Genomic DNA, 26273 nt, shown 5'->3' on the forward strand with positions numbered 1-26273 from the left:
CCTAATGGAGGCTAACCATAGTTGAGAGCCTTTTCCATCTCTGCTGAGCTCAATATCAACTTATTGACTCATGCTGACAAAGGTGATATTCTTAAAGAGATAAGACATATGTTGTATGGGACATTATCATTGTCTGTGGAGAGGCAGTTGTAAAATTTGCACGCCGAAAAGAGGTGTGGTGGTTCGCCTCTAAGGCATTGCTGCCATTGGCAGATACAAGCGGAGTGGTGGCAGTGATGCCGGAGGCTTGGTGAAAAGGGATTGAGGAAGATGGGAAAGGTTTGGGGCATGAGTATTCAGTAGGGTTTTGTGGGTGTGTGTAACTTACTAATGCTACTGCCTTGGTTCTAGGTATTTGAATTTTTAAATCTTTGTGTTTCTTTGGTCTTTGGCCTATGTCTTCTTAAACCATGTGGTTCTCATGGTTCATGTAAAATTGATGGTTCTTCCATGGTAAGAAGCACATCTTATTCTAACTGGAACTGGACTGGAGGGGGTCCAGCTTCTGTTTCTTGCAGTTGAACTGGCTTGTGTAGTCTGGTTGTCATAGCTATAAACAATATAAAACTGAAAGTATAAAATATAAATCCTGGTTTGATTTCTTAAATTAAATCAAGTATAGCAGTTATATTTATTGTTGAAAGTTGTGAGACCAGCTAATATTTTAGGCTTATTCAACTATACATCCTTATCTGACTAAGTAGACATGTTTGTGTACTGTTGAAAACCGAAATTAGAAGTATAGAACAGTTTGTTAGGCAACATGGTTATAACGCATAAGCATGGATAAAAATGGTGATATTGGCCATAGACAGCTTTTGAGAGAATTGGCTAACTAAGCAAACAAATTTTATCATTTTAATTGGTTGTTAGTTATTTTAAGTTGCTATCTCTTACATATGCAGCTTTGTGTCTTTTTATGGAACTTTGTGATCCTTAGGTTTTTATGACAATCATTGAATGATTGTCATAAGATACCATGATGCTGTTACACTAGATATTGCTGAAATCCTCCAAGGAACTTTCTGAGCATTGAAGCCAAGTTTCTTTAACGATGAGATCTCTTTAAATGTGACTACATTGCTATGTTATATGCATCTTTATAACCATAAGGTGATTACTCATGTATATGTCTAAGAATTAGAATAGAACTGGGAATGACATGCTTGGAACTGAGTTGAACTAGTTTGACATTGTAGAAAAAAATTTGTGGTGCCATGATCAGTTCCCAATATAAATGTATATCACCTGACATTTAACATGATGTCTGTTGAATATATTTGAATGGTTAATAGTGGAGCAATAATATCAGAAAGGATGCATCTCTTGCCATTTATATATAAACTTTATTATCGATTATCCTTTCTCACTGATCTTTTTTAGGTATGTTTTTCTTGTCTTATGTTCTTCGGAGGCCTAACCACCTGACATCTAACATGATGTCTGTCGAATATATTTGAATGGTTAATAGTGGACCAATAATATCAGAAAGAATGTATTTCTTGCCATTTATATATAAACTTTGTTATCGGTTACCCTTTCTCCCTGATCTTGTTTAGGTATGTTTTTCTTGTCTTATGTTCTTTTGAAGTCTAGTTGGATTTACTTGAGGTTTAATCTTTGGCAGATTGCATCTTGTTTTCTCTTCTCCACGGCATCTCATGATTTCAGGAGGGTCTATCATCCTTATGGAGATCTTATACCAAATGGATTTTTCCCTAATAGGTTTCGTGACTTGCTCTTTAATATTGGGATTTGGTATGTTTCTGTTTCCTATTTTGCTGCATGTTCTATTTTCCAGAATGTTTGTGGAGTATCATGGATAGTATTTTTTTTATCTTGATCATACTATATTATGGTTTTGATCTTGATCATACTATATTATGGTTTTGATCTTGATCATACTATATTCTCACTAGGTATTTTTGAAGCAACCTCTTTGGGAAGATCAAGAAGAGGTCCTTTAGAATCTCAAGATGCTTCAGAGGAGGCTTTTCAGAACCAACTGCAGATGTCTTCACTTCCTAGCTGATGTATGTACTTCTACCTGCTTTATATGATTAATGTTAATCCACAAAGGATTTACCAATTTATATACTTACCTCATGATGTTACATCATCTAAATCTATTTTGCTTATAAGAAAATGGTCATCCTTTGACATACCTAAAATTGTATCATGGAATATAAATTTTATTGTTATTTGGAAGAGTTGTTGGAGAATAGTCTAAAGAAAAGTTTGCTCTGGAGAACATGTATGCTTATCCACCTTCCTATTCTTTGTAACTTTGGAATTTTCCTTTCTTTATTTGTTTCTTCAGTTTTATATTGATATCATGATAGTCTCATATGCTGTACTACTCTACTTCAGTATGTCCATGATATTTATAAAATATTGTGACTTCTAATGGCACTCTTTGATTTCAGCCAGTAGATTGATCTATTATAAGCTAAATTGTATGTGATAAGGATGACATATTGAGTTGAGTAGGTAGCACAATATTCAGAAATGGTTATCTGTTAAAATTCTTGGAATGGCTTCCGGAAATAAGATTCAGAAAAATTAGAATTTCAATTGTTTCTAAAGTTATAAGCCACTCAAAATCATATTGATCTCTTTTTGTCATATAGGTAATTGGCATAAGTTGCACAACAGTTAGCCTGGAATGGTTTACATTTGTTAAGAGAATTTTTGATGTCCTAAAGCTAGACATGTCAGCTCTATTGAAGAGACAAAAAAGTGCACTAGTTTGGTAATTTGGCAAAGTCTTATTGGCTTCGCATGTTTGAGCATGTTGCTGATCGATTTGGTATAGTGGAATATACTGCAATTTGTTTGAGTATCATATATTTTTTTATCCTCAAAAAATCACACAAATAGTAATGAGGCATATAGAAGGACAGAGTAGTGATATAGCTGAATTCAATTTATGTCTCGTTACTTGGTATGTTAACATCCTTCAACATGTTAAAATTCAGTTTTTCTTGTACATAAATTTAAAATCTATTATATTTATATTTACTTGAATGTAAAGGTGCATTGATGCAGTAGATATACGTACTTAATGCATTTTGTCAAATTATAGCATGAGACCTATACTTGTACAAGACAAAGCCAGCAACCAAAATGAATCACAATTGACTCTATGATATTCCAAACTCAATTTTTTAATCAAAAACTAAGGAATTTGAATGAGTTATTGAGTTTCAAAAGAATACTGAAAAGGGAGAACCCCAGTGTATAAGGCTTCCACCAACATGGCATTTGAGAAAAGGTTAATGTTATGCAACCTTACCTCCACTAGCAGTGAGGCCATTTCTGTGACTTAAACCTTGGTCAACCATATTCATAAAGAAGCTGCGACACCAAGATCTACCCTTTTTGAGAAAATTTTGAATTATTAACTTTAGACTGATCTACCGATATACAGAAATATCTATATTTACAGGACTAATGCTGCATATATTGATTTTTCCTAGACCTTAAGTTGACAGAGCCTTGTGCACTAGGTTCGCCTTTTTCATTTGATCCCACTCAAGTTTAGTAAGACTAAATGTTCAGGCCATCCAGCAAATTAGCTTGGATTTTCATATCCAAGGTCTTGACTCCCATGTTTCTGGCTCAGACCTAACCTTTAGATGAGCTGGTCCATGGGCCAAACTTGGCTTGAGCAAAGGCTTTGGAAGAATGGGCAAGCCTATGAATATTTTCAAGTGTACAATCGACATGGAGGGAGTCCATAGAGGAGGTGAATAAATGCTCTCAAAGAGTGATTGGTGGTGGGGATAAGCAATGTGTGTCGTCTTCCTTGTATCAACATCAATTATTCAACTTGGTAGCCTTGTGAACAGGTATCATTCGCTCATGTTTAATAACAGTAGCTATATATCATGATAAGACAAAATCTGATTGGGACAAATGGACAAACAGTGAGTGATGCATACCTGAAAGCATTCCTATGCTTGTAAGAGTACTGAGAATTGTTTTCCTTATCCTTGTTCTGTTCTTAAAAATAGATCAAACTAAAAGTTTCATCTGCCATGGATATCACAGCACAGTAATCCTTGATGCCACATGCACTAGAAGGCAGGGATTGGTCCAATGCCACTCCGTTACAAAGTCGCTGTATCTTGCACCTGGAAATTCACACTGGGAATTACTCATCCCTTTTCCAGCTGGTGCAAATTTATGTATCAGCATGCACTTAATTGTCTCGCTAGGGAAGTTAGTCGACTGGAACAAGTTCCACTGACATCACCAAATTTGGTAATCCTTCAGCTATTATATCAAATTTGTAGGTTATGCAATGTCTATGATATCCTGGCATTTCCATTTAGGGAAAACACTATCCCAAATGGTTTGTAGAACTAATTGATCATTTGTATTTTTTAAATAAATTATGTAAGACATCTAATATTCTATGAATTCATTTCAATAGCTTCTTTAAGTAAACTACATTGTATTAACAATAACTTCCTTTTCTTGTAGGATTTATTTTCATAGCTGTTCTGTCATTATCATATCAATTTGAATTTGGTGGCGAAGTTGATGCATAATTTTCTTTCCTGAGGTACAAGCAGAAGTACATAGCATATGTTTACATCAGTATATGATAATTAATGGGCATGTGAAAGCAATCTTTTTTGTTCCATTTTAGCTGGTGCCATTTTTGGAGATGATTGAGCAGTTAATTTTATTAATTTTCCTTTTGAAACTAGTGATGGGACTGAATACATATATTTATTACAAGAAATATAGCCGCAACAGCAACTTCCATTTAATTGCATCGAACATGAACCATATCCATTAGACATTTATTAATAATATAATTTCAATTTGAGCACAGTACCTTGAATTGAAATTCATATTTTTTTCATCTATGTTATGCAAATTTCACTTGTAAGGGTCTCATTGATTCTATAATTGGGTATCGTGCGTACCTGGGAACTGCATGAGCATTTTGTGGTTTTGTTTTACTGTCTGTTTACGTATATCTAATTCATACTTATGGAACCAAGCTACAGTCCAAAAAGTAATTGCCAAACCTATGGTCGAAGCTTCTAGGAGTGAAAGATGCAGAAATTGGTTCTGTTTAATCTTTATCATTCATAAAATTATTGTGCCAGTTTTGTTTGATACTACGTTTCTGTTAGCAGCTTGGTTTTCTGCTTTGGGATTCAGAGTACTGAGATGAAAACATATTTTGTTTTGATTGGTGTTCAACTGTAAATTCATTTGACCGCCTATACAGACTGCTTCATAGAAGTCCTGAACCTTAGGTGTGGAATGATATCCAGGCAGCAGCACATGTAGTATAGTTTGAATATTCAATCATCTCTCTGCTAATGATGCAGCCATATGTGGTGATTATATAGCATTAAAAGTTGCTTCCTGCAGGATTCTTTGTTTAGTTACCTTATTGTCATTGCTTCTTATATTGTCATTATTGTTATAATACATTAACCATGATGATGTAATATTATCATATATGCAATCACTTGTACTTCTTTCTCATTGCACCTTTATTATTTTTTGCATTTTGTTATAGCACATGGGTCATGATTGGAGTAACTGGACCTCTTGAATTTTCATGTATCTGCATTTCATCTTAGATATCCTTAATTAGATTATTAAATTACTGTAACATCATCCCATAAGAAATTCTTGATTTACCTACAGTTATTTACCCATTTATTACTCAAATCAGAGTGTGTCTTTCTTATCCGACACTTGATGGTGCATTGTTCTGTATGTAGTTACAAGTTTTATGATTGCAACTTGTGCGGATAATGGATATGCATTATATGAAGTGTGCTGTTGCTGCTAATGGGATATTGTCCACTGACATTGTCAACCACCTAAAGATGCATCAATTGAACCAGAAAATAAACCTACCCAATATTTTCTAATGCTGTATTCCATAGAGAATTTGAGGAAGCTACCTACCAGTCTGCTTTGTTTCATCTTTTAGACATAACAAAACTATTCTTTCTGAATTAGTCTTCTTCATTTGGTAATACACATTTCCCTTTTATTTTGCTTTCACTGTACCCATTTTACTTGCAGGATCCTTGAATGTTCATTTTGCTTTATTGTTTCTAGAGTAACCATGATATTTTCCTATTATTACTTTATTTATGAACTAATATGGTATTACCGTGGCGTGCAGTAATATACAGAAGATTCATTACGCCTCACCGTAAATTTTCTCAACCAGTTACTGAGATAGTCAAGTACAGAGCAGTGCATATGATTTTGCTCAAAACTGAATTTTCATCTGTGCGAAATGAACTCATGATTACCATAGTTTTAGGATATTGATTAGAGCAATTGTTCCTATTCTTATGTACAATAACTGCCCTGTAAAAATCTTGGGGTTTATACTGCAAAAGAGCACTTGCATGTTCACGTCTTGCTTCTTTCTTGTATTGTTGTGGCGTGTTGGAAGATAAACCAATTGGTTTCACTCTTGGAATTATGCATCTGTCTCATTTTTAATAATACAGTTGTGGATTGCTGAGATAAATTCTACCTTCAAATAGACGGATGCTTGCTGGAGTTATTAATAGCCCCGTAGGGAGTGCCCAGGCATGCAAAGGGGGAGAAGTGGAATTGAAGCCAATTAAGACTAAAAAAAGTTTGCTGGAGAAGTGGAACCCTGTTTGCTTTGACGTTAATATTGAAGTCAATTGAGACTAAAATAAGTTTGCTGGGTTTTCCTTATAATTTCTTAGAATAGCGTTTGCTGATAAAGGATTCTGCAACATCTTAATGTCACGTAGCTTCCATATCCCATGTGTTCCATACTCTTTTGTTTTTCTTGCAGCACTTGTCGGGGCAGAGGAGGATAAGATCTTTAATCACATCTATCCACTGAAATTAATGCTATAAAAGATCCTCCTGTCCACGGGCAACTTGTACTCAAATTAAATATTTTTAAACATGGTGGTAAGAAGCTAAATTTAAATTAACAAAATATGAAATATTTTTATTCTTTGCCATTGTAATGGTAGAAGTTAATCAGCTGACCAAGTGATTGAACGTACAAGTCTTAAAGGGCAATTTTCCTATAAAATACTCATATTTTGAGTTATTTCTCAAAAGTATTTTTTTTGTTTTTTTAAATAATGCCTCAAATTCAAAAAATATCCAAAATATCTCTTAAATTTTTTTGTCAAATTTATTTATTTATTTATCACTAATTTTTTAACTACTATAGTATTTTTATTTATCTCGTTTATAGTATTTTTTAATAATGTTTACAGTATTTTTATTGATGTATTGAAAATATTGTAAACATTATTGAAAAATGCTATAGGTGATATCATATCATTTTTTAATTATTATTCTTATAGGTCATTTTAATATTACATTTTAAGCTTATAATTAGTTTGATTAAGGTTAAGACTCTTTTTAGAACATTTATAATATTTTTAAGTAGGTTTTGTAGTGTTTTTGTTGTGATGGTCAAAATACTATATTAGGTTAAAAATATAGATTTGAGAAATATCTAAAATATATTTTTTCTAATATATATATATATATATATATATATATATATAAGACCAGATTTGAAAAGTATTAAGTACGAACTCACTAATTTGCCTTGAGAAACGTGGCCAGGAAACTTCCAACGCCTCTGTTTCACGAGCCGTGTATATATATACTCCGTGCCGTAGTCCGTCATCCAACCTATCATTCTTCCTAGTCTGACATTGCTTGGGAAGAAAGGAATAGCATAGCGATGGCTGAAGGCGGAGCAGAAGGCAAGGCGAAGAGGGTAATGGTGGCCATCGACGAGAGCGAATCCAGCCACTATGCCCTCGAATGGGTCCTCTCCAACCTCCGCAGCTCCCTTTCCTCATCACCTCTCGTCGTCTTCACGGTTCAGCCCTACCCCGAGATCAGCTACTTGAACGCCGCCTCCTTCGGCGCTCCTCGTATGTCCATCCAAGCTCGATGGGTCCTCCCTTCAACTAATTGATTAGTTTCGAAAATATTTTATCTTGGGAGAGGACTGGATCTCTAGCGGTCACAATGTTCTGTCTCTCGATCGTTGCATGTTCGAGGAAACTATCCTGATGTGTTCTAGTTGTGATTTTTCTTTCTCTTATTTCCTTTTCCCCTCAGCTATGGAGTTGATCCAGACGGTGCAACAACACCAGAAAGAGCTTGCACTTTCTCTGCTTGAGAAGGCGAAGGAGATCTGCATCCAGCATGGGGTGAGTCACATACTTTCTTCTCTATTTTTGTTCTTCCCTCTTTTTTAACTTGACTGTATGTTTGCATTAGAATGAAGCGTGCTTCCTCTTTACATATGTTGATTATCTAATTGATGGCCGTTTAATTGATCTTTGATGCTTGTGAGCTTTCTTCCAATTCTAGTCTGTTAATCATGGTTACAAATAAAACAATTTCAATTGTGACTGGTTGCCTGTTGTTATTTTGCGAATTGGAGACTTATTATTATGTCGATGAAAGATCTGGTAACTGACAAGTGAATCATTTTTAGGTTTCAAAAATCTTAAATTGGGATTTATATTTCTATTTTTTGGTGCCTTAGCTTTTTAAAGGCTTTGATGCATGTCTTTGCATAAAGCACATAGTTTGTTGTCCCAAAAAAAAATCCAGCCCCGGCACAAATGACACAACGGCTCAATTCTTGTAGTAACATGAGACTTGACTAACTCATTGGCATAATAACAAAATATAATTGGTCAGTTGACAAACTAATGAATCATTGGCTTTAATTTTATGTCATCGACTTCCATTTTGCAGCTTGTGAATTTTCCAGTTGTAGTTACTGGCTAGAGATGGAAGGTATCATATGCAAGAGTGTTTTGACACAGTTTGACCAAGCTGGTACGTCAAATATAACAAAATTTATTTTAGCTTGATATGAGAAAGAAGAATGTTGCATACAGTGTTTTTAAAAGCTTTAGACACCAAGGTCCCAAAACACCCTAGGTGCTAGGCATTTACCTAAGCGCCCACACGAGTGAAGTGAGACACTCTAAAATATTAAAATATAAAAAATATAATACGATTGATAAATATGATTCTAAAAATAAAAATATGACATTAAATTAAAATTTAGTACCAAGTCACTTTGTCAATCTTCTAATAATTAAAATGTCAAAAGATTCAAAACAATAACGTTTTACATCAAATTCGATCGTTAGTATCATCATCGTCCTTTAGATAATTGTATTTCCAACCAAGATCCTTTCTTCTAAATTATTTTGTACACTTGTCATTATTCCTAAACCCTAATAATAGTTCTAAATAGGGATTTATTATATTTCTAAATAACGATTAATAGTGCTAAATAGAGATTGGTAGTTCTAAATAAGGTTAATAGTTCTAAGGATTAATATCAGTTTTAAAGGATTATTAGGGTTAATAGTTCTAACAGTGCATAGTAGTGAGAAGATGAGTCATTGACGGTGGAAGGTGGGGAAGGGGAGGAACCTTTAGTCAACGATAGTGGCGATAGAGAAAGCTATGGATGGCGATGTCGGGGGAAAAGGAAGCTGTGAATGGTGACATTGGGGGCAGAGGAAGCTTCAGATATGTCAGTCAGTGGCGGAGAAAGCTGCAAACCAATCCCTTAGCGACAAAGTGAGCTGCACATGAAAGTAATGGCAGCAAGGGGAACTACGCACGAGAGCTGCAGCAGCGAGAGCTTCAGACCTGTTCGTCGACGGCGGAGAGAGCTGCACACGGAGGCAGTGGTGGCGGAGTAGAGGTGCGTCAGGGGCGGCGATAGTAGTTAGAGTCTTACTGTGGCATGGGTTTTACTGTGCATGTGTGGGTCGCACAAGGAGAGGGGTTTGTTTACTGTGCTTAGTTGGTTCGAACCAACTAACGCCTAGTTCAGTTGAACCAGTTGATAATCTGGTTCACATTCAATCGGGCACTCGCCCGAGGTGCCCAACACCTGGGCTGAGGCAAGCGCTCAGACAACACTTCATTGAAACGTGTCACTCGAGCACTGTGCGAGGCACTCGGGGCCTCGTCTCGCCTCGCTTGAGTGCCTAGGCAAGCGGCTGGGCACCTTTTAACAACTTTGGCTGCATGCTTAGGACAATTGCTCGAATGATGGTGTATTACTTTATTCCTTGTTGAGGAACTCTATCAAGAGTTCATCAAAGCAGTTTGAGCCCAATGAGATTGTGTAAAAATCTGTGCTTGCTTGTGTGTGAGCATTATCAAGGAAGATAGTAATTATCGTTCTGTTTCAGCAGAATAACATGAGTCGTTTGAAAAATCATGTGAACAAAGTTACAATCTGCATAATATCCATAGTGTTGAAATTTGTCACTGTTCTCGATGTAAAGTCCCCTATTGATCAATCATAAGGGAATGTTCCTTAAAAGTTAAACATATATAAATTGATCATTTACTTTACTGCTAAAAAGCTATTGAGGACCAACCAATAAAATGCTTTGCTATAAGAGTTTGCTGGAGTAGTTTCTTAGTATGATGGCATTAATAGTTATCTCATCAAATGATCATCATCGTTGATGTGATCTTGGTGCATTATTATCTTTTTGTGTTGTATCAACAGCATGCTTTCAGAATTCTTTGTGGTTAAATGATGGTCTCTTTGATGTAATCCATTCCTGTTAGATGATAGGCTATGCAGTGATTAGCAGATACAAAGGTCCAGTTGCTTATACATGCCATATCAGTATTTTATATTCTCTAGCTTGCTATATTTGAAGTCCTATATACCACATATCAGCTAAATTTGCATTTATTGTTTATACTAACTATCTCACATCCTCTAGGCCAATACCAAATTATATTTTGCAGTCCATAAAGATTGTTGTTAATGCTGATATATTATTAAATTGTCAACATCTTTCACCGCACAAATTATAAAAGATTGTCCTATCACCTATGTGTGCATGCAGTCATGCTTGAATACTGTTGATATATTCTTGGAGCATGTTTTAATAATTTTCATTTTGCATCTTAGGTAGTTGCAGAAACAATTTCTGAGGTAGGAGATCCAAAAGAAGCCATATGTGAAGCAGTTGAAAAGTTGAAAATTGACTTTCTTATTGTGGGAAGCCATGGTAAAGGAGCCATACAGAGGTATGCATTTTTTTTCTATGTGCATATCTTCTCTTTTGGTGTCTAAGATTTGTAGTATGCTTTACTTTGTAATCAATATGGATTTATGGACTTTTGTATCTCCTCTTCAAATTATACAAGTCCATTGCAGTATATGTTCTCTCATTTAAAGGAGTAGCAAGAAGGTCTTAGGGCATGCATGTGCAAAGTGCTTTAGGTACTAAATATATTTAGAACATGAGAACCAATCTATTCTTAGAAACTAGAAAAATGTAGGAGTAAAACAGAAGAAACGTTGGTTCCTAGATTCAATGAAAGCTGGTCTAGAATAACTGTCAACTACATGTGTTCATTATAAGGTGGAACTAATAGAATTCCGAATCATGCTCTGCTACTTTGCGCTTGCTTTTGTTGATCGGGCTGCAATGATACAAGTTAGTTGCTATTTCTCTCTTCTGCATGCCTATACTCTCCCTTTATGCTCGTCTTTGTATTTTCTAGCCTTCGAATTGTCTAATGCCTATCAACAACATTATCTGAAAATCCAGAATGTATTTTATCAACTGAGATTTAAGATACTTCATCAATTTGCATAACGATCCTAATTGTCAAAGTTCTTAAAGCTGTCACTATTTACATTCAAGATCAAGATAGCAGTGACAAGCTTCAAAATACTCATTTTGAATTTTCATCTATGTGGTATAGACCTTCATCTAACAACAATATGAGCAGAAGGTCATAGATCCCAGCTATTTGTGGTTGGTTTTATGGCTCTTTTCTTCCCCTCAGGCTTCCAGTTGCACATCTTGAATTTTTTGTCTATGTAGTGTGAGCTTCATCTAAGAGCAAGAAAAAAGACGGCCATATTTCCTAGCTATTTGGGTTCGGTTTTGTTGCTCTTTTTCTGCAAAGAGCTTCAGGGTCCACATCATGAATTTTCATCTTTATAAATGCTTACACAGTGCACGAGGCTCCCGCCAATATGAGATCTCGGGAGGGTCAATGTACGTAGTGTTAAGCTTTTAGCTTTAAATATTTAAAGAGACTGTTTTTGTGATTCAAATCCTTATAGTGCAACTTTAATCTAGGAACAACAAGAAGCAAAAGTCATAGATCCCAGCTATTTGGGGGTCAGTTATTTGGCTCTTTTCCTGCTGTCGTGCTCTTTTGAGGCAATATCATTGGTCAAACTGAGAGCCAACAAATCTTCAGATGGCGACTTTAGGTCTTGTATTGACTCTCCTTTCACCATTTATTTGAGTTGATGTGTCTACTATCCGGTGCATTCGTTGTTCTCTTCTTTATATGTCAAAACCAAAATGATTTTTTTTTATCCTTGATTAAAGTCACCCCTTATAGTCTAACCTTTGTCTCTGGATGATAATATATCATACTATTGTTAGTGGCCATACCCTATGTGGTCTGATTAGGCTTGATAAGTGCAAGGCAATTTAAGTGAGATTGAGATTGGAGTTCTTCTCCAATTTTACTTTAGAGCTCATTGTTAATAATTCCAACGTAGCAGTGCTACCCCTTTGTTGATCTGAACAGGTAAGTCTAATAATATGGGGACTATACATGTCTCAGCATTGTCTTCATATTTAAGACCAGTAAGGTCCAAATGATGTGTCTTATTGGTTTGAACTGGTTCAACGTGATTGTTGACCACCACCAGAAAAGAGGAATACAAATTCTTTGGTGTATAAACAAGATCTATTATCTTTAAATCATATTACTGAATCAGTAGTCCATCAAGAATTGCTTGTTTGTGGCAGGCTACTTGTGATGTTTGCATGAGATTTCTTGTTCAATGGACCAAATGCACCACCTTGTAAGGGAAGACAGCATTGACACATTCATCGATATCACAAGTAAAGCCTTGTTTGCAGGATATGCCACCTCTGAAGTGCGAATAACATGAATCATGGATAGCTAGTGCTCGGGAGTTTGCATATGTACTGAGTTGTGAGCTCAAAAAAAAATCTGCAACTATGACCAAAGAAGGCATTATCCAAGATTATACCATCTCTACTATCACAGGGAAAGAGCTTGCCTTTGCCGTCCTTGGACACGGTCTCACTTCTTATTTGAGATCAGTTATTACCAGGTTGCAAGAGCATGTGGAGACTCGTCTACTCTAGAAAGTTGCCCCTTTGTGATATTCCTATATGATCATTAAGTGAACATGCTTGTTATCTATGCAAAATCCAAAACCGAAGGCTAAATAATCCCAAACAGTTATGTTCATGTAACGAGCCATATCAATAGTTGATCATTTTGCTGCTGCTTCTTAAAAGGAATTCTTTTCAGATTCAAGCCTATATATGAACTATGGAGTAGTGTTATGGAGACTGTTGCATATGCTTTTCACTTGCATGTATATCTCCAGGTGTAGATTATGCATAAAATCATCATCTTGATGTCTTCATCATTTATCGACTAATTGTGTCTATTGATTCCAACAGGGTTTTCCTGGGGAGCGTCAGCAATTACTGTGTGCATAATGCCAAGTGCCCTGTCCTCGTCGTGAAGAAGTCTGTATGAAAATTGATTCATCGAAACAGAAATAAATGTTGATGGTGTTATGTGACAGACTACACTGATATTTCATCAGGCAGTGGAATATAGTAAATTAAGCCAGCCTTGTAAAGATTGTATGCATATCAAGACAGAACACGATTTGTTTGATGTTTATGCTCTGCGGAAATTGGACAGCCGGGAAGAAGTAATTAAAATAAATCGGGCAAGCATGTAATCTTTTGTTTATGGAGGCAATGATATTTGATCAGCCACTTGAAGCAATTATTATTATGTTAATACTTTCAATCTGCTTTAAAGCCCAATAAATATATCCGACTTGGGGGCTCTAAAGTCGATTGATGAGTTGTTCATGTTGTTTTGTTTTGGAATCCAACTATTAAATTGGCTGATCAGAATTTGAGTCGTAAAAATTATATAGAGATGAGATTGCAAGTGGAAGAAGTGAGTAGATAAATTGGCTGTACCTCCAATCAGAACAAATGGGATAATTAATGTGCAACAGTAACAATACCCATCTGATTAACCCATTAAAATAGTGATTGAATTGCGCAAGAGGACGAGTCGACCGACACGGCATCACGAAGAGAGCAGATCGAACTCGGGTAAGTCTCGAGTCGACCCAACGAGTTCTCAAAACGTCTAAAGATGTTGGCATCTCGTTGCATGGAGTGAGGCGAGCTCCGTGTGTCGCTTCCTCGTACGTCCCGGTCGTGTTTCCTGTTGTTGGATCGTCATTTAGTGTGGTGGAGTGTAAACTCCAAACCCACAATTGCATGGTGTGAACTGATAGCATATGGGTCGACAGTGCTTTAACAGTGGTGAGATTGACGGCATCGATAAGGAGGGATTGATAGTGATACAGCGAGAGAGAGAGAGAGAGAGCTCTCAGTCCAAATCCAAGTCCATGGTTTCCAGGTTGGGTTCCTGGTTTCTCGTCGCGGTTGCTTGTTTCGTATCGGTGCCAGCTCTTAGTGGCTCTCTTGGATTGTGTTCGAGTTCATCTTTGCTTCTGAATGAGATTAATATTTTTTATTTTTTTTCTTTCCTCTCTTTGACATTCGATGATATATATTTCTTCCACTTGTTAGTATTTTAGTCGATAATAACAATTTGGTTGGTAGAGGCTTTGATATCGAAACAATCTACATTGATATTTCTTGGAGATGACTTCTTCTTATTGATAGGAGTCTCGTGTATTGAACCGAACATATTTTATTTTTAGTTAATATTTTAAGTTATTAAATTTAATATATTATTATTTTTTTAATTGAAATCAAAGTAAATATGAAAAGAAAAAATAAATTAATTGAGTAAAAGAACTTTCGACTTTAATTTGATTCTCAAATTTATGTTGAAAAATAAAAAAAAATATATTTAATTGTTTCTTTTTCGATCCGTCGGCAACTTATTGCTTTAGTGTCGTCGTTGTCAATCAAATATGAATAGGTGCTTTCATGCTATTTATATTTTGATATGAATAAGTAATTAATCTATCTTCGATTGGAACTCATTCCACATCTTAGAAACAAAAAAAATCAACATGAAACACACACACACACACACATATATATATATATATATATATATATATATATATATATATATATATATATATATATATATATATATATATATATATATATATTTGCATCCATTAAAATTAAAATCCGGTTGAATAACTCGAATCAAATCCAACCGAACAACTCGAGTCGATGTGCTTTTCAATTTATACATTTACTAAATTCTTTGTAAGTCATGACCTTTAATAATTGGTAAGAAAAGGGAGCACCGAGAGATATATTAAGAACGATAAAGATCAAGAGGGGATTTGCCATGGATTCTTGGATATAAAAATTGACCTACCATGATTTATTTTCTATGATGTTCACCATCCACGTGGTGTTAAAAAATGAAGAACAACATGATCAATAGAGATCGAAGACGGAGTCTTTGGATTCAAATTTAATGAAATCGGTACAAGCGAATTCCAAACTAAAGATTTTGGAACGAAAAAGAAATCGCAATTTGGACTTTTAGAAAGAACACAAAGACGAATCTTCTAGTGCAATAGGGTGACATTAATTATGTAAATATGCTTCCAAAACCACTTGATATGTACGTTGGGTTGGAGCGAAGACTAAATCCCCATTTCGATGTCCAATATTTTTCTAGTGGAGCCATCCAACAACAAATAATGGTGATTTGGCGTTAGGTGAGGATAGGAATGGGTTGGGTGGAGAGTCGTTTGTACGTAGAAATGGAATGCTACCAACATATTAATTTCCTTTAGCAAATAAATAAATAAATAAATAATACGTGGTGAAAGCAAAATATATCTAAAGTAATTTGTAAATGCATATATTGTTGATATAGGAAAAATAAAAGAATAAAGAGTCATGATAGAGGTCAATGTGACGAATACCATTATATCATCATCCAACGCGATATGTATATCGTCATGACTCATCACCAACTTGTCATCGATAACTCTACTAAGCTCGACGTATACCATGCATAGCTATACGTAGCTCAGAGGACACCATTATAAGTTGGATCAACTTAGGTTGAACCTTCTCCGAGTCAGCTTGATGGGTGCCGTCATAGTCGAGCTTGAGTTGGATTGGCTGCCACACCATTAAAACTAGACAACCAATAATGTATTCCACGACTAAGATTTCGAGAACCTCATCTTACAAATAGATAAGGCTGGACGATCTCTTCCTCTCTCACGCAAGCGATAGAGATTCTCGATGCTCGTCTCGGGCATCGCTTTGGATTTGCTCGACTCTATTGCATCTCACTTGATAGGATCCACCTCAGCTTAACAGTGTCACCCAAACTCAATCGAGTGGCATTTACTATAGATAAGAAAGGTACCAAATTGGCTGTGATCCCCCACATCTGACTTGGTCAATCACCAACGAAAAACACATTTGAATCATCGACTTCAAATAAAAGTATCATCTCTATCTAATGTACAGTTGTGAATGATAGTGATGGCGAGGTCGAGGACAATGGCGATCCATCCATAAGGTTCACGCTCATTTCATTTTCCTTGAAACTAAGATTAATCTAAAATAATCTAAACTCGATCTTAAGGATCAATCCGACACAAACGAGTCCACTTGGATTCCAATCACTTGTCAGAATGGATGAATCTCATCATACAATAAAAACCCTGGTCCAGTGAATAAGACTTCCCTTGACAAGGACACAAAAAGAATCTTCTACTCATGACTTTGCTCTACTATTATTGCATATTATTATTATTATTATTATTATTATTATTATTATTATTTATTATTTATTATTATTATTATTATTATTATTATTATTATTATTATTATTATTTAAACATTATTAACATCATTTTTGTTGTTGCATGCATATAAGCTATTAATACACGTCAGGGAACTAACGTAGTTCGACACTACTTTCGTCGTAAAGTAGGTGTTGTAATGGTACGACATGCAAAAACTATCATAAACGCTCAAATATGAATAATAGTTGACTATATTAGCATGTGAAGAACATAGTTTGTCCTTTTAAAGAAGCTTAGCTATTATGAAGTAGATAGTCGTTTATGAGATCATTTACATAAAGTTATCCAAATTCGTAACTACGTTATGGGCTGACATTTGAGGTTCACATAATATCAACACCGAGGATTGAGTGGGCATCTGATTTAGTGTCACAACTTGTCGATGCCCAAATGTCTGTGTCATTTCCTCTATCAATAAATAGTTTTCTTCGTCTTATTAGACTACATTAAAAGGCGTTCTTGCACGGATACAAATATGCGATCTGTCAATACAAAATAGCATGCTAACGATCATCATGTCTGAATAGTGTAAAGTTGTTGATACGTGTCTGATTCGATCGATGGAGACGACGACGACTTGTACTGAGTCCAACAGGTTCGAGTGATGCCATGACGGAGAGAAGGATCTCCACCCTCGCAATGGCGCGGTGGAATGCTGTGATGCCGATCACAGGGACGTCCTTTTGCCACGTACCCAGGAGGAGTCCATGTCCATCGTCGACGTCGCCGTCTCTATTCACGTCGCATCACTAGCCATCGGCGAGGGAGGAAGAACGATGGATGGGAACTTCATCGAACATCTCGACGACGAGACCTCCCAATCATTCACGTGCCTTCTCCTCCTCCTCCTCCTCGTAATCGCAAGCGCCAGACCTCGCCTTCGGCCCCTTCTCTGTAGCTTCTCGCATCATCCTATGGAGGACGCAGCTAAAGGATCTGTTATTCCAATCTGTCCTTGGTTGCATGGGACTGTCGATGATGATGCTTCTGCCGCTGCCATTCCAGCTCTGGAGATCAGCTACAAGCCACGCATCCGTCTCTCTCTCTCTCTAACAGCTTTGTCGATCAGTTGTGGATGTTCTGTAGGAATGAGACGTTGGCTCGCAGCTTCCCAGTGTCAGCTATATGGAGATTGAGCATTGCATGCAAAGAAACAGAGGATGAAAGCTTCGAAGCATTTCTGATTGGCTTTCGATGTGGAGTTTGGATGATCCTGGCACTCAGAAGCAGAGGAGTGAGTTGTGAATTAGGCAGAAATCAAGAATGTGGAGTATTCCCCAATGCCCACACGTCCTTGAGCAGGGTGGGGTTTGGGTTGCTCTTCACCCCACTGCTCTTCTCTGCTCTGCTCTGAACCCTCAACCCCCTCCTCAATGGTATCTCTCTCTCTCTCTCGCTCTCTCTCATGAGTCACAAAAAAAAATAATGAAAAAGAAAAAGTACAGAAAATATAAATGCAAATAAAAATCACAGCTTCTATTTCTATTCTATTGTTCTTTACTTTCATTTTGTTCTTTTTACCTATTACAAATAAAAAGGGAAAAAGAAAATAAAGCACAGACAGGAGGGAGGGAGGGAGCGAGCGAGGGAGGTGAACGTGTAAAAAGAAGCACCGGGACCGGGTGACCAGAAGCTCTCAAATATAAAGCAGAGGAGAAGGTATGATGTGGTGATGGTGGTGGTGATGCGCCTCGACGTCTCCATTCAGGAACTGCTCCACCGCGACGGCGCTGGGGCCCGCCACGTGCTTCTCCCACGCGGCCTCTGCCTCCGCCGCCGCCGCCGCTGTCCCTGATAGCCTCGCCATCACGGTCGGGGTGGCGTCCAGCCTCAGCAGCGGCCACCCCAACTCCACCAGCTGCTCGATCTTCCGAGCCTGTTGCTCCGCCAGTCGCCTCGTGTCGGCCTTGATGGCCACCACCGCTGCCTCGTATGCCGCCTCCGTCCCCCGCCCCTCGCCCAGGAAGTATTCCCGGAATTCGGACACCCCGATCGCCTTGTCCAGCCCTGGGTGCCTCGACTTACCCGCCTCCGCCTCTGCCTCCTCCGCGAAGTACCGCCCCAGCTCCTCCACCATCCCCGCCGCAACCATCTCCTCCACCCGCCGGTCGAGCTGCTCCGCCAGCGCCGCCGCGTCCACGTCCACCCACAGGAAGCAGCACCGGTACCGCAGCGCCCCCGCCTCCTTCCTCGTCGTCCGTCGCGGCCACCCCGCCGTGAACGGGCTCTGCCGCGGGTCGTACCTGCCCGCCATGGCGGCGTGTATGAAGGAGTTGGACCCGCCAGCCACCACCGGAATCCGTCCTCGGCCAGCGATCCCAGCAATGGCGCGCGCCGCCATATCCCGGAACCCAGCCGGGTCGAGCTCGCCCGCCGCCGGGTCTAGCTCCCCCAGCAAATGGTGCGGCACGCCGCAGCGCTCCCCGAGCGGCATCTTGTTGGTGGTGATGTCGAGGCCCCGATACACCTGAATCTTATCGGAGTTCACCACCTCGCCGTCGAACACCGTGGCCAGCTCGACGGACAGCTTCGACTTCCCCGTTCCGGTGGCGCCCATGACGACCACCACGCTCTCCTTCCACGCATCACCATTGCCCTCGACGCAATAATGCTCAGGAAGCACTCCCCTGCGACACATGTTCAGATGGTGCTGGCGGCTCTGCTGCGGCACCGCTGCGACAGTGGCCGACGTGAGACCGCAAGGCGCAGACGCCGGCCGAAGAAGGCAAGGAAGAAGAGCTGCGCTGGCCCCGCTGTGGACTAGAATTCTCATAAAGCCCAGCAAGCAAGCACTTGGCGAAGGCCACCTATTTGTGTGTCGATCGAGCTCAAGAAATGGGTGGAGGGGGAGAAGAGTGGCATGCCACAGTTTCAGGTGCGTTGTTCGCCTTCAGGGTTGACACACAAAAGGAAAGGCAAGGCTGGGAAATAGAAATGGCAACCGAGTTGGGTATCCTCTCAAATCATCCATGCTGTTGCTGCTTCTCTCTCTCCCTCTTCTCATCCTCTCCGTTTTGGCTCACAGGGTGGGAGGGGATGCCCTTTTTATTTGGCATGGTATTAGTCATCCTTGTTATTTTAATCCAATTAATCATTGCCATTAACCATGCCAGACACTCCAAGATAAATATTTGTGTTCTGTATCCCCATAAACATACTTGGATTCATTCATTCCATTCCATTCCATAAAACTCAAAATCCCAAGCAGTGCAGGTACTAGGAAGAACATACCCAAAGAATAGTTTAATGACGTGGGGAGGGAGAAGACACCTCCATGCCCAGTTTGGGGCACACACATGCTAATGCAGGGCCTAAATTTACGCTCCTCATCATGGTGTTGAGCACTTCAGCAAAAAGGCTTTTTGAGTTGAGCATGCACAAATCATGAATATGGTTTGTGCTTTGTTTTAGCTACCTACAATTTTATACTGCTACGTAAAAATACTTATTTTCTTTTCTTTCAGAAAAAAAATAATAATAATTGTATTAATAAATAGAAGGTGCCAAACCAAAAATACTACGAAAAGAAACTTTTAATAGATCTAAATGACTAATATATACAAAGATTATCTTCCTAAAATATATGACGAAAAGAGTTACAGTCACTTAGCATTATAATTGTTATAACTCGTAATATGTTGAATCATAGATATTTTTTTTCTTTCTTTATCATGAGATATGATCCAATACCATTTATTAAGTTTATAATATTAAATTCATTCTTTTCTCGACTTTTCATATGATACTAAATTAGATAGTAAAAGATAATTTAATGCATAGGATTCATAGAAGATCAATGTAAACGACTCGAGGCATACAAATAATGAGATTATCTATAATTATCCAATTTATAAATAAATAAATCGTATTATAGTATCAAAATTTCTCTTTTTAAATACCAAGAAAACTAGCTGTTATAAAAACTTAATATATTTAAATATCGATCTTAAAAAACTCATATATCTAAAAGTTAATGACCTCAATAAGATTTGAATTATCAATTTTTATTGTTATCATCATTGTATTGAAAAGATCAAAACTATGTATGTGTTCGAGATAGAATGTAGTTTAGATTCGTGGCATTTATCGAGGTTGGTGACTTAAGTCGGGCCGTGGATGCATCCATGAGGGTTGCATGCAGTAGTGGCCTTCGCATCACATGGGTTCCATGCATCTTTTCATTGAGTCCGAGCATTGGATTGTCCCTTCTTTCTTTTCAGGAGCTGATGATACGTGAATGACCCCATCGAGACACTGATGCATGCATGAGTGTGTCTCGGATCTCCTTCCGCAAATGCAATTAACCTTAACCCCCATGAGAATGTGACCCTTGACATTAATTGCAGTCTCTTTCTTTCGAGATGGTGCCATCTCTCTCTTTCTCTCTCTAATTTACCCAAAGCACCGACGACCACCTTTTCCAAATCAAAATAGATACGTTTGATGGGGAAATCTAAACCATTACTTTTAGAATTGGAATTAAAAAATTACTTTTAATACAACTTATTTGGTTTAAATAATTAATGCCAATTCCCAAATTATTTCTATATTTCTATATTTATTTATTTATTTCACTTAAGATGTGCCACACCTCAAATTTAAATCACTAAAAATATTCTTCACTAATTTTAACTTAAATATAATTAAAATAATCTTAGATAAAAATCCAAGTATAACAAGCTGTCCCAACACATCTTATGTGTCATGTTATATGTCTTGCATAGAACTCATATGGTGTAGATAACATGAGGCAATAATATATGTAATTAGAATACAAAATCTTAATTAAAAATAATATATATTTATTTATTTATTTTGCCTTTCATTCACTCAAATAAGCAAAGCAACTAATGACTTTCGATTTTTCTCTATTAAAATTCTTGAGCAATATTTAATTATAATAGATACTATAATATATATATAAAGAAGAAATAAAATAAGAATAATTTCAAGAAATATAAATTAAGATGGGATAAGTTGTTGTGTTTCAAGATAGTCAACTCAGAGTTTTAGCTAGATTGGTAGACTTTTGTATACTTTTCCTACAAAACACCAAGATGCCAGTAAAAAGTGAAAAAGGATAGCAGTAGGTAAGACAAGACACTTGTGATGTGTCTTGCAGATTCATGGCATCTATGAAGTCTCTCTACTTTCAATTTAAATTCTCCGAATCCGTCTTCTCCACATCCCCATCACTTCCTTCTGTTTTCATTTCTACACCTACTCTTGACCATGAAAGCTTCAAGAAATTTTTTGGCAGAATGCCACTGTTCAGAAATTGCAATGTGATCAGGAGGATGTATTCAACCACAGCAACTTTGCACCATCCTTCCTATCAAAGTAGCACATCTGGTTTTAGGTGGTGGTGCAGATAATGGTAAACTAGGAAGGAAAGTAGGAGAGAATAATTTCAGAAATTCGATAGAAGAAAGATTCTTGTGATTCTCTACTTTCTCACATAAACTCTGGATAATTTTTTTCTCGGTTCTCTCTGAATCTACTTTAAAAGATCTTACAAGCATCGAAAGCACCTTTATCTATATTTATAACAATAGATTATAGTTCATTAACGACGATTCTTGCTAGTTTGAATCTAAGCCCGGAAGGAAAGGCAAAAGACATGACACAAGCTAGAGAGTCTCACTACAGTTTGCAGACCACTGGTTGTGTCTTTTTGTTGGTGAGATCCTGAGGAAACTCCAAATGATCACCTTCTTTGGTATCTAGAGACAGAAGACATTGCATCATATCCATTCCAAGGATGTGCAGACCGAAAAGGATACATTATCATTCACACCATATCTACACTGATATCTAACAGCTGCCATGATGATCCACATGCAGGCTCGGTACAAGTAACAATGTGCACGCAGTACCCACAAGCTGAACTCCCTCTCTTGAAGACTGGCCTCTTCCTATCGGAAAGGTTGGCAAGTAATCAATTGCGACTTTGATGGCTGAAACATAGTACGCACAAAAAGCAGAGGTTAGTGCCAGGTTTCTTATCATAAGCACCACGGGTTCCCTTTTCTATTGCTTCTACGGACGAGGGGAGGGTCCTCCTCAATTGGGAGAGCTTAAAAGTATCATCCTTGATGCTCAAAGGGGACTGAGGTGACGGGATTGAGGTCCATATAATTACACTAGTTTAGCTCACCACAAGGAGGAGTGTACCTTCTTCAGTGCATTCAAACTGGGATATGCTTCGAAGACCAGAGAGATCCAGCTGTCGTCTGATGGTCTTCGTTCACTTGTCCCCAAACAATTGGCTCGGAATAGCCAAAGTTCTACGCACGACATTTTCCTCCTGCTTGATGTTGGAAAGCGTGTCTGTAGAATATGGACAATTAATGTTCTTGTTTTATGTTCCATGAACGCTTCACCCTCTTTGGAAAACTCTTGACATGAATAGGACATCCTTCTGTTCTTCCTAAAACATGTACAACTTACTAAACTATTGCAGCACTAGTGAGGCAAAACAAAAGAGGACACCTTACTGTGCGCCTGCTTTCTCCTACCACTAAACAACCAAGCTCCGGTTGTAATCGCTACTGCCAAAGCTTAGATTAATCGCAGGTAGGAATGTGGTAATGGCATCAAGGCATTAACTTGCGATGTGTTTGGCCTCTTCTTTCATTGTTAAACTTGCATGCTGCCAGTCTCAGCTTTAGTGTACACTACTGCTGCTGCCTTTTATCCGTTCATCAGACAAGGGAACACATACCAAAAGTTATCCGCTAAGAACGTTATCTTCCTCTTAGCGTGAGGATTAATGGATGATGTTATGTCGTGATAGGTAGCAGCAATTAAGAACATTAAGTGAAGGTGTGATCTAACTGCGTACATGTTGCTTTCGTCTGATAGGTGAGGCAGTCTTCCGATTGTTTATTGTACGTCTCGTCTCATCTCATCTCATCTCATGTATCGGAGACGAGTCCGGTCCGCCCTTCCGACTTGCGAAGAACATTCAAACATCTATTCTATGTTTCGGTCAGACGAAAGATATTATTCATAGAAATATATTAGAGATTATTACGTGATAATTATAAAGATCAGACATACGATAAATCTAAAGAAATTTATCTAAAATAATAATAATAATAATAATAATAATAATAAAAGAATATTTCCGCAGAGATCACACCTACACCAGATGGGAGTCGTCGGCACGAGGAGGAGGCTGGAAACTTAGCCAGGAAAGAGCCGAACGATTCCATCACAACACAGTCTGTCTTTTCTTATTCTGATGTCTCGCACATGGAAACCAGCTTTAGATGGATAGCAGGTGAAAGCATCTGGCTATCTACCAAGACTCCATGTTTGACCATCACCACCGCCTGTGGAGTTTCTGTATTAGTTTAGACTAAGGAGACACCCAACTATTAATGTCAACACATCTGCAACACCGACTTGATCTAAAAACATTGTGCATTTGTACTAAGAAGTTTACTTCCTAACATCTCGGTTTCGTCGGACAGACGCTGAGAGCGAGAGTTCATCCGAATTGGTTTATGAGGTTGGATGAGACTATTAATAGAGTATGCTTATTGTGTTCGGCATCAAGCATGTTGGGCTGACAGTGCATATTCAGCCCTATGGGCTTTATCAACCCACGTTATCTTCTCTTAATTTAAACCTAATTAATATTAGATGGGCATAGATGACTACGTTTTAGAGGTAGAAAAATGTTATAAAAGTGCAGCAACGCAGAGATCTTCGCAACAGAAAATATGAGAAGAAAAAGACAGAAAAACAAGAGAAAGAAAGGGAAGAAAACAAGGACAACGTAGAGAGACCGTTCTCAATCATCTAGTAGTGTTCTCATCTCAAGTTAGATCAAATATATAGTAGACTCTTGCTGTGATTACTTGGGGAGGTTTTAGATATTTTGGACAGTGACGTGATCCTTGTTATTCTCTTATGATTGTTGCTAGGGTTTAGGGCAAGAGATTGAGATTTATATATTCATTATTCTCACAGTGGATTATCTCTAGTTTGCCCCGTAGATTTTACCTATCACATTGGAGGGGTTTTTCACATATATCTTGGTATTCTATTTGATTGTGATTTCATTTAATTCTGCTGCATATCATAGCCTGCTAGCATTTGTTTATATACAAAAGTTATTCCACTTTATATCCTATCAACTAGTATCAGAACAAGGATTTTTTGTGATTTAATTTTGTATTTGAACATGAAGGCCAATAATATTTCTCGCATGATTAGTTTAAATGAAAATAATTGGATGATATAGAAAACAAGAATGGAAAATCTCTTGTATTGCAAAGATTCGTATGGACCTTTGCAGGGGATAGTGCAAAACTCACAACTATGATAGATGATGAGTGGAAGAGGTTAGATCGAAAAACAATTGGGTTTATTCGACAATGGCTTGATGATAGTGTCTTTCACCATGTTTCTATTGAAATTTCTGTATATTCTCTTTAGAAAATGTTGAAAAGTCTCTATGAAAGAAAAACAACTAGCAACAAAGCTTTCTTGATCAGAAAACTTGTGAACCTAAAATATAGAGAGGGTGCTTCTATTGCTGAGCATTTGAATGAAATGCAAAGTATTACTAACCAATTATCCTCTATGAAAATATCTCTTGATGATGAGTTGCAGGCATTGTTACTTCTCAGTTCATTACTAGAAAGTTAGGAGACACTGGTGGTTTCCCTCAGTAATTCTACGCCAGATGGTGTTGTCACTATGAGTCAAGTAACAAGCAGTTTGTTAAATGAGGAGTTGAGAAGAAAGAATTCAGCAACATATCAGAGTGATTCACAGACACTTATCTTTGAGAACAGAGGAAGGTCAAAGTCTAAAAGTAGTTCACGCATGAGTAGGAGCAAGTCAAGATCAAGAAAAGATATAGTTTGCTATAACTATGGTGAGAAAGGACATTACAAGAATCAATGTAAGTAACCTAAGAAGAGCAAGAAAAAGGGAAAAGAAGTGGAGTCTATATAGTCAAAAGATAATATCACAATTATAGTGCAGGGTGGTGATTATTTGATTTTGTCTCCTTCTGATGATATTTTTTCTTATGTGTGTCGGGATCTTGAGTCGATGATTGACACAGGTGCTTCTTCTCATGCTACACCATGGAGGAAGTTTTTTGCTACATACAGGTTTGGAAATTTTTGTGTTGTCAAGATAGGCAACTATGGTACAGCAGACATCATAGGCGTGGGTGATATCCATTTAAAGACCAATCTTGACTGCAAGTTGGTGCTTAAGGATGTGAGACATGTGGTTGATTTGAAACTGAATTTAATTTCAGTTGGAAGGCTAGATGATGAAGACTATGATAGCAGATTTCACA

The 26273-nt window shown here is 37.7% G+C and overlaps 3 protein-coding genes across 6 annotated transcripts in view; 2 read left to right on the forward strand and 1 right to left on the reverse strand.

Annotated features, from left to right (window-relative positions):
* LOC135634949 (uncharacterized) overlaps window positions 1-6408 on the forward strand; it is a 12340-nt gene extending 5932 nt beyond the window's left edge. The window contains exons 9-13 of one of the 4 annotated variants that reach the window (XR_010495509.1): window positions 1628-1758; window positions 1920-2033; window positions 3626-4266; window positions 4489-4570; window positions 6170-6408. Coding sequence is in view for 1 of the 4 variants with exons in the window: in XM_065145712.1 (XP_065001784.1) it covers window positions 1628-1758; window positions 1920-2032 (244 nt within the window). In the remaining 3 variants the exon portion in view is untranslated. The remainder of the gene's footprint in view (window positions 1-1627; window positions 1759-1919; window positions 2034-3625; window positions 4267-4488; window positions 4571-6169) is intronic. The other 3 variants (XR_010495510.1, XR_010495508.1, XM_065145712.1) reach the window with 3 other exon arrangements.
* Window positions 6409-7688: 1280 nt separating this feature from the next.
* LOC135635153 (universal stress protein A-like protein) lies at window positions 7689-13870 on the forward strand. Its single transcript, XM_065146033.1, has 4 exons — window positions 7689-7940; window positions 8131-8222; window positions 10985-11103; window positions 13548-13870. The coding sequence occupies exons 1-4, from the start codon at window positions 7745-7747 to the stop codon at window positions 13624-13626; spliced, it is 486 nt and encodes a 161-aa protein (XP_065002105.1). The 5' UTR covers window positions 7689-7744; the 3' UTR covers window positions 13627-13870.
* A 4515-nt stretch (window positions 13871-18385) lies between these two features.
* Window positions 18386-20054, reverse strand: LOC135636310 (adenylate isopentenyltransferase-like). The gene has a single exon (XM_065147975.1). It carries the CDS (start codon window positions 19716-19718, stop codon window positions 18582-18584), a length of 1137 nt encoding a protein of 378 aa, XP_065004047.1. The 5' UTR covers window positions 19719-20054; the 3' UTR covers window positions 18386-18581.
* Between the last annotated feature and the right edge of the window lie 6219 nt (window positions 20055-26273).

The sequence above is a fragment of the Musa acuminata genome, chromosome BXJ3-4 (assembly GCF_036884655.1).
Source record: "Musa acuminata AAA Group cultivar baxijiao chromosome BXJ3-4, Cavendish_Baxijiao_AAA, whole genome shotgun sequence".
Lineage (NCBI taxonomy): Eukaryota > Viridiplantae > Streptophyta > Magnoliopsida > Zingiberales > Musaceae > Musa > Musa acuminata.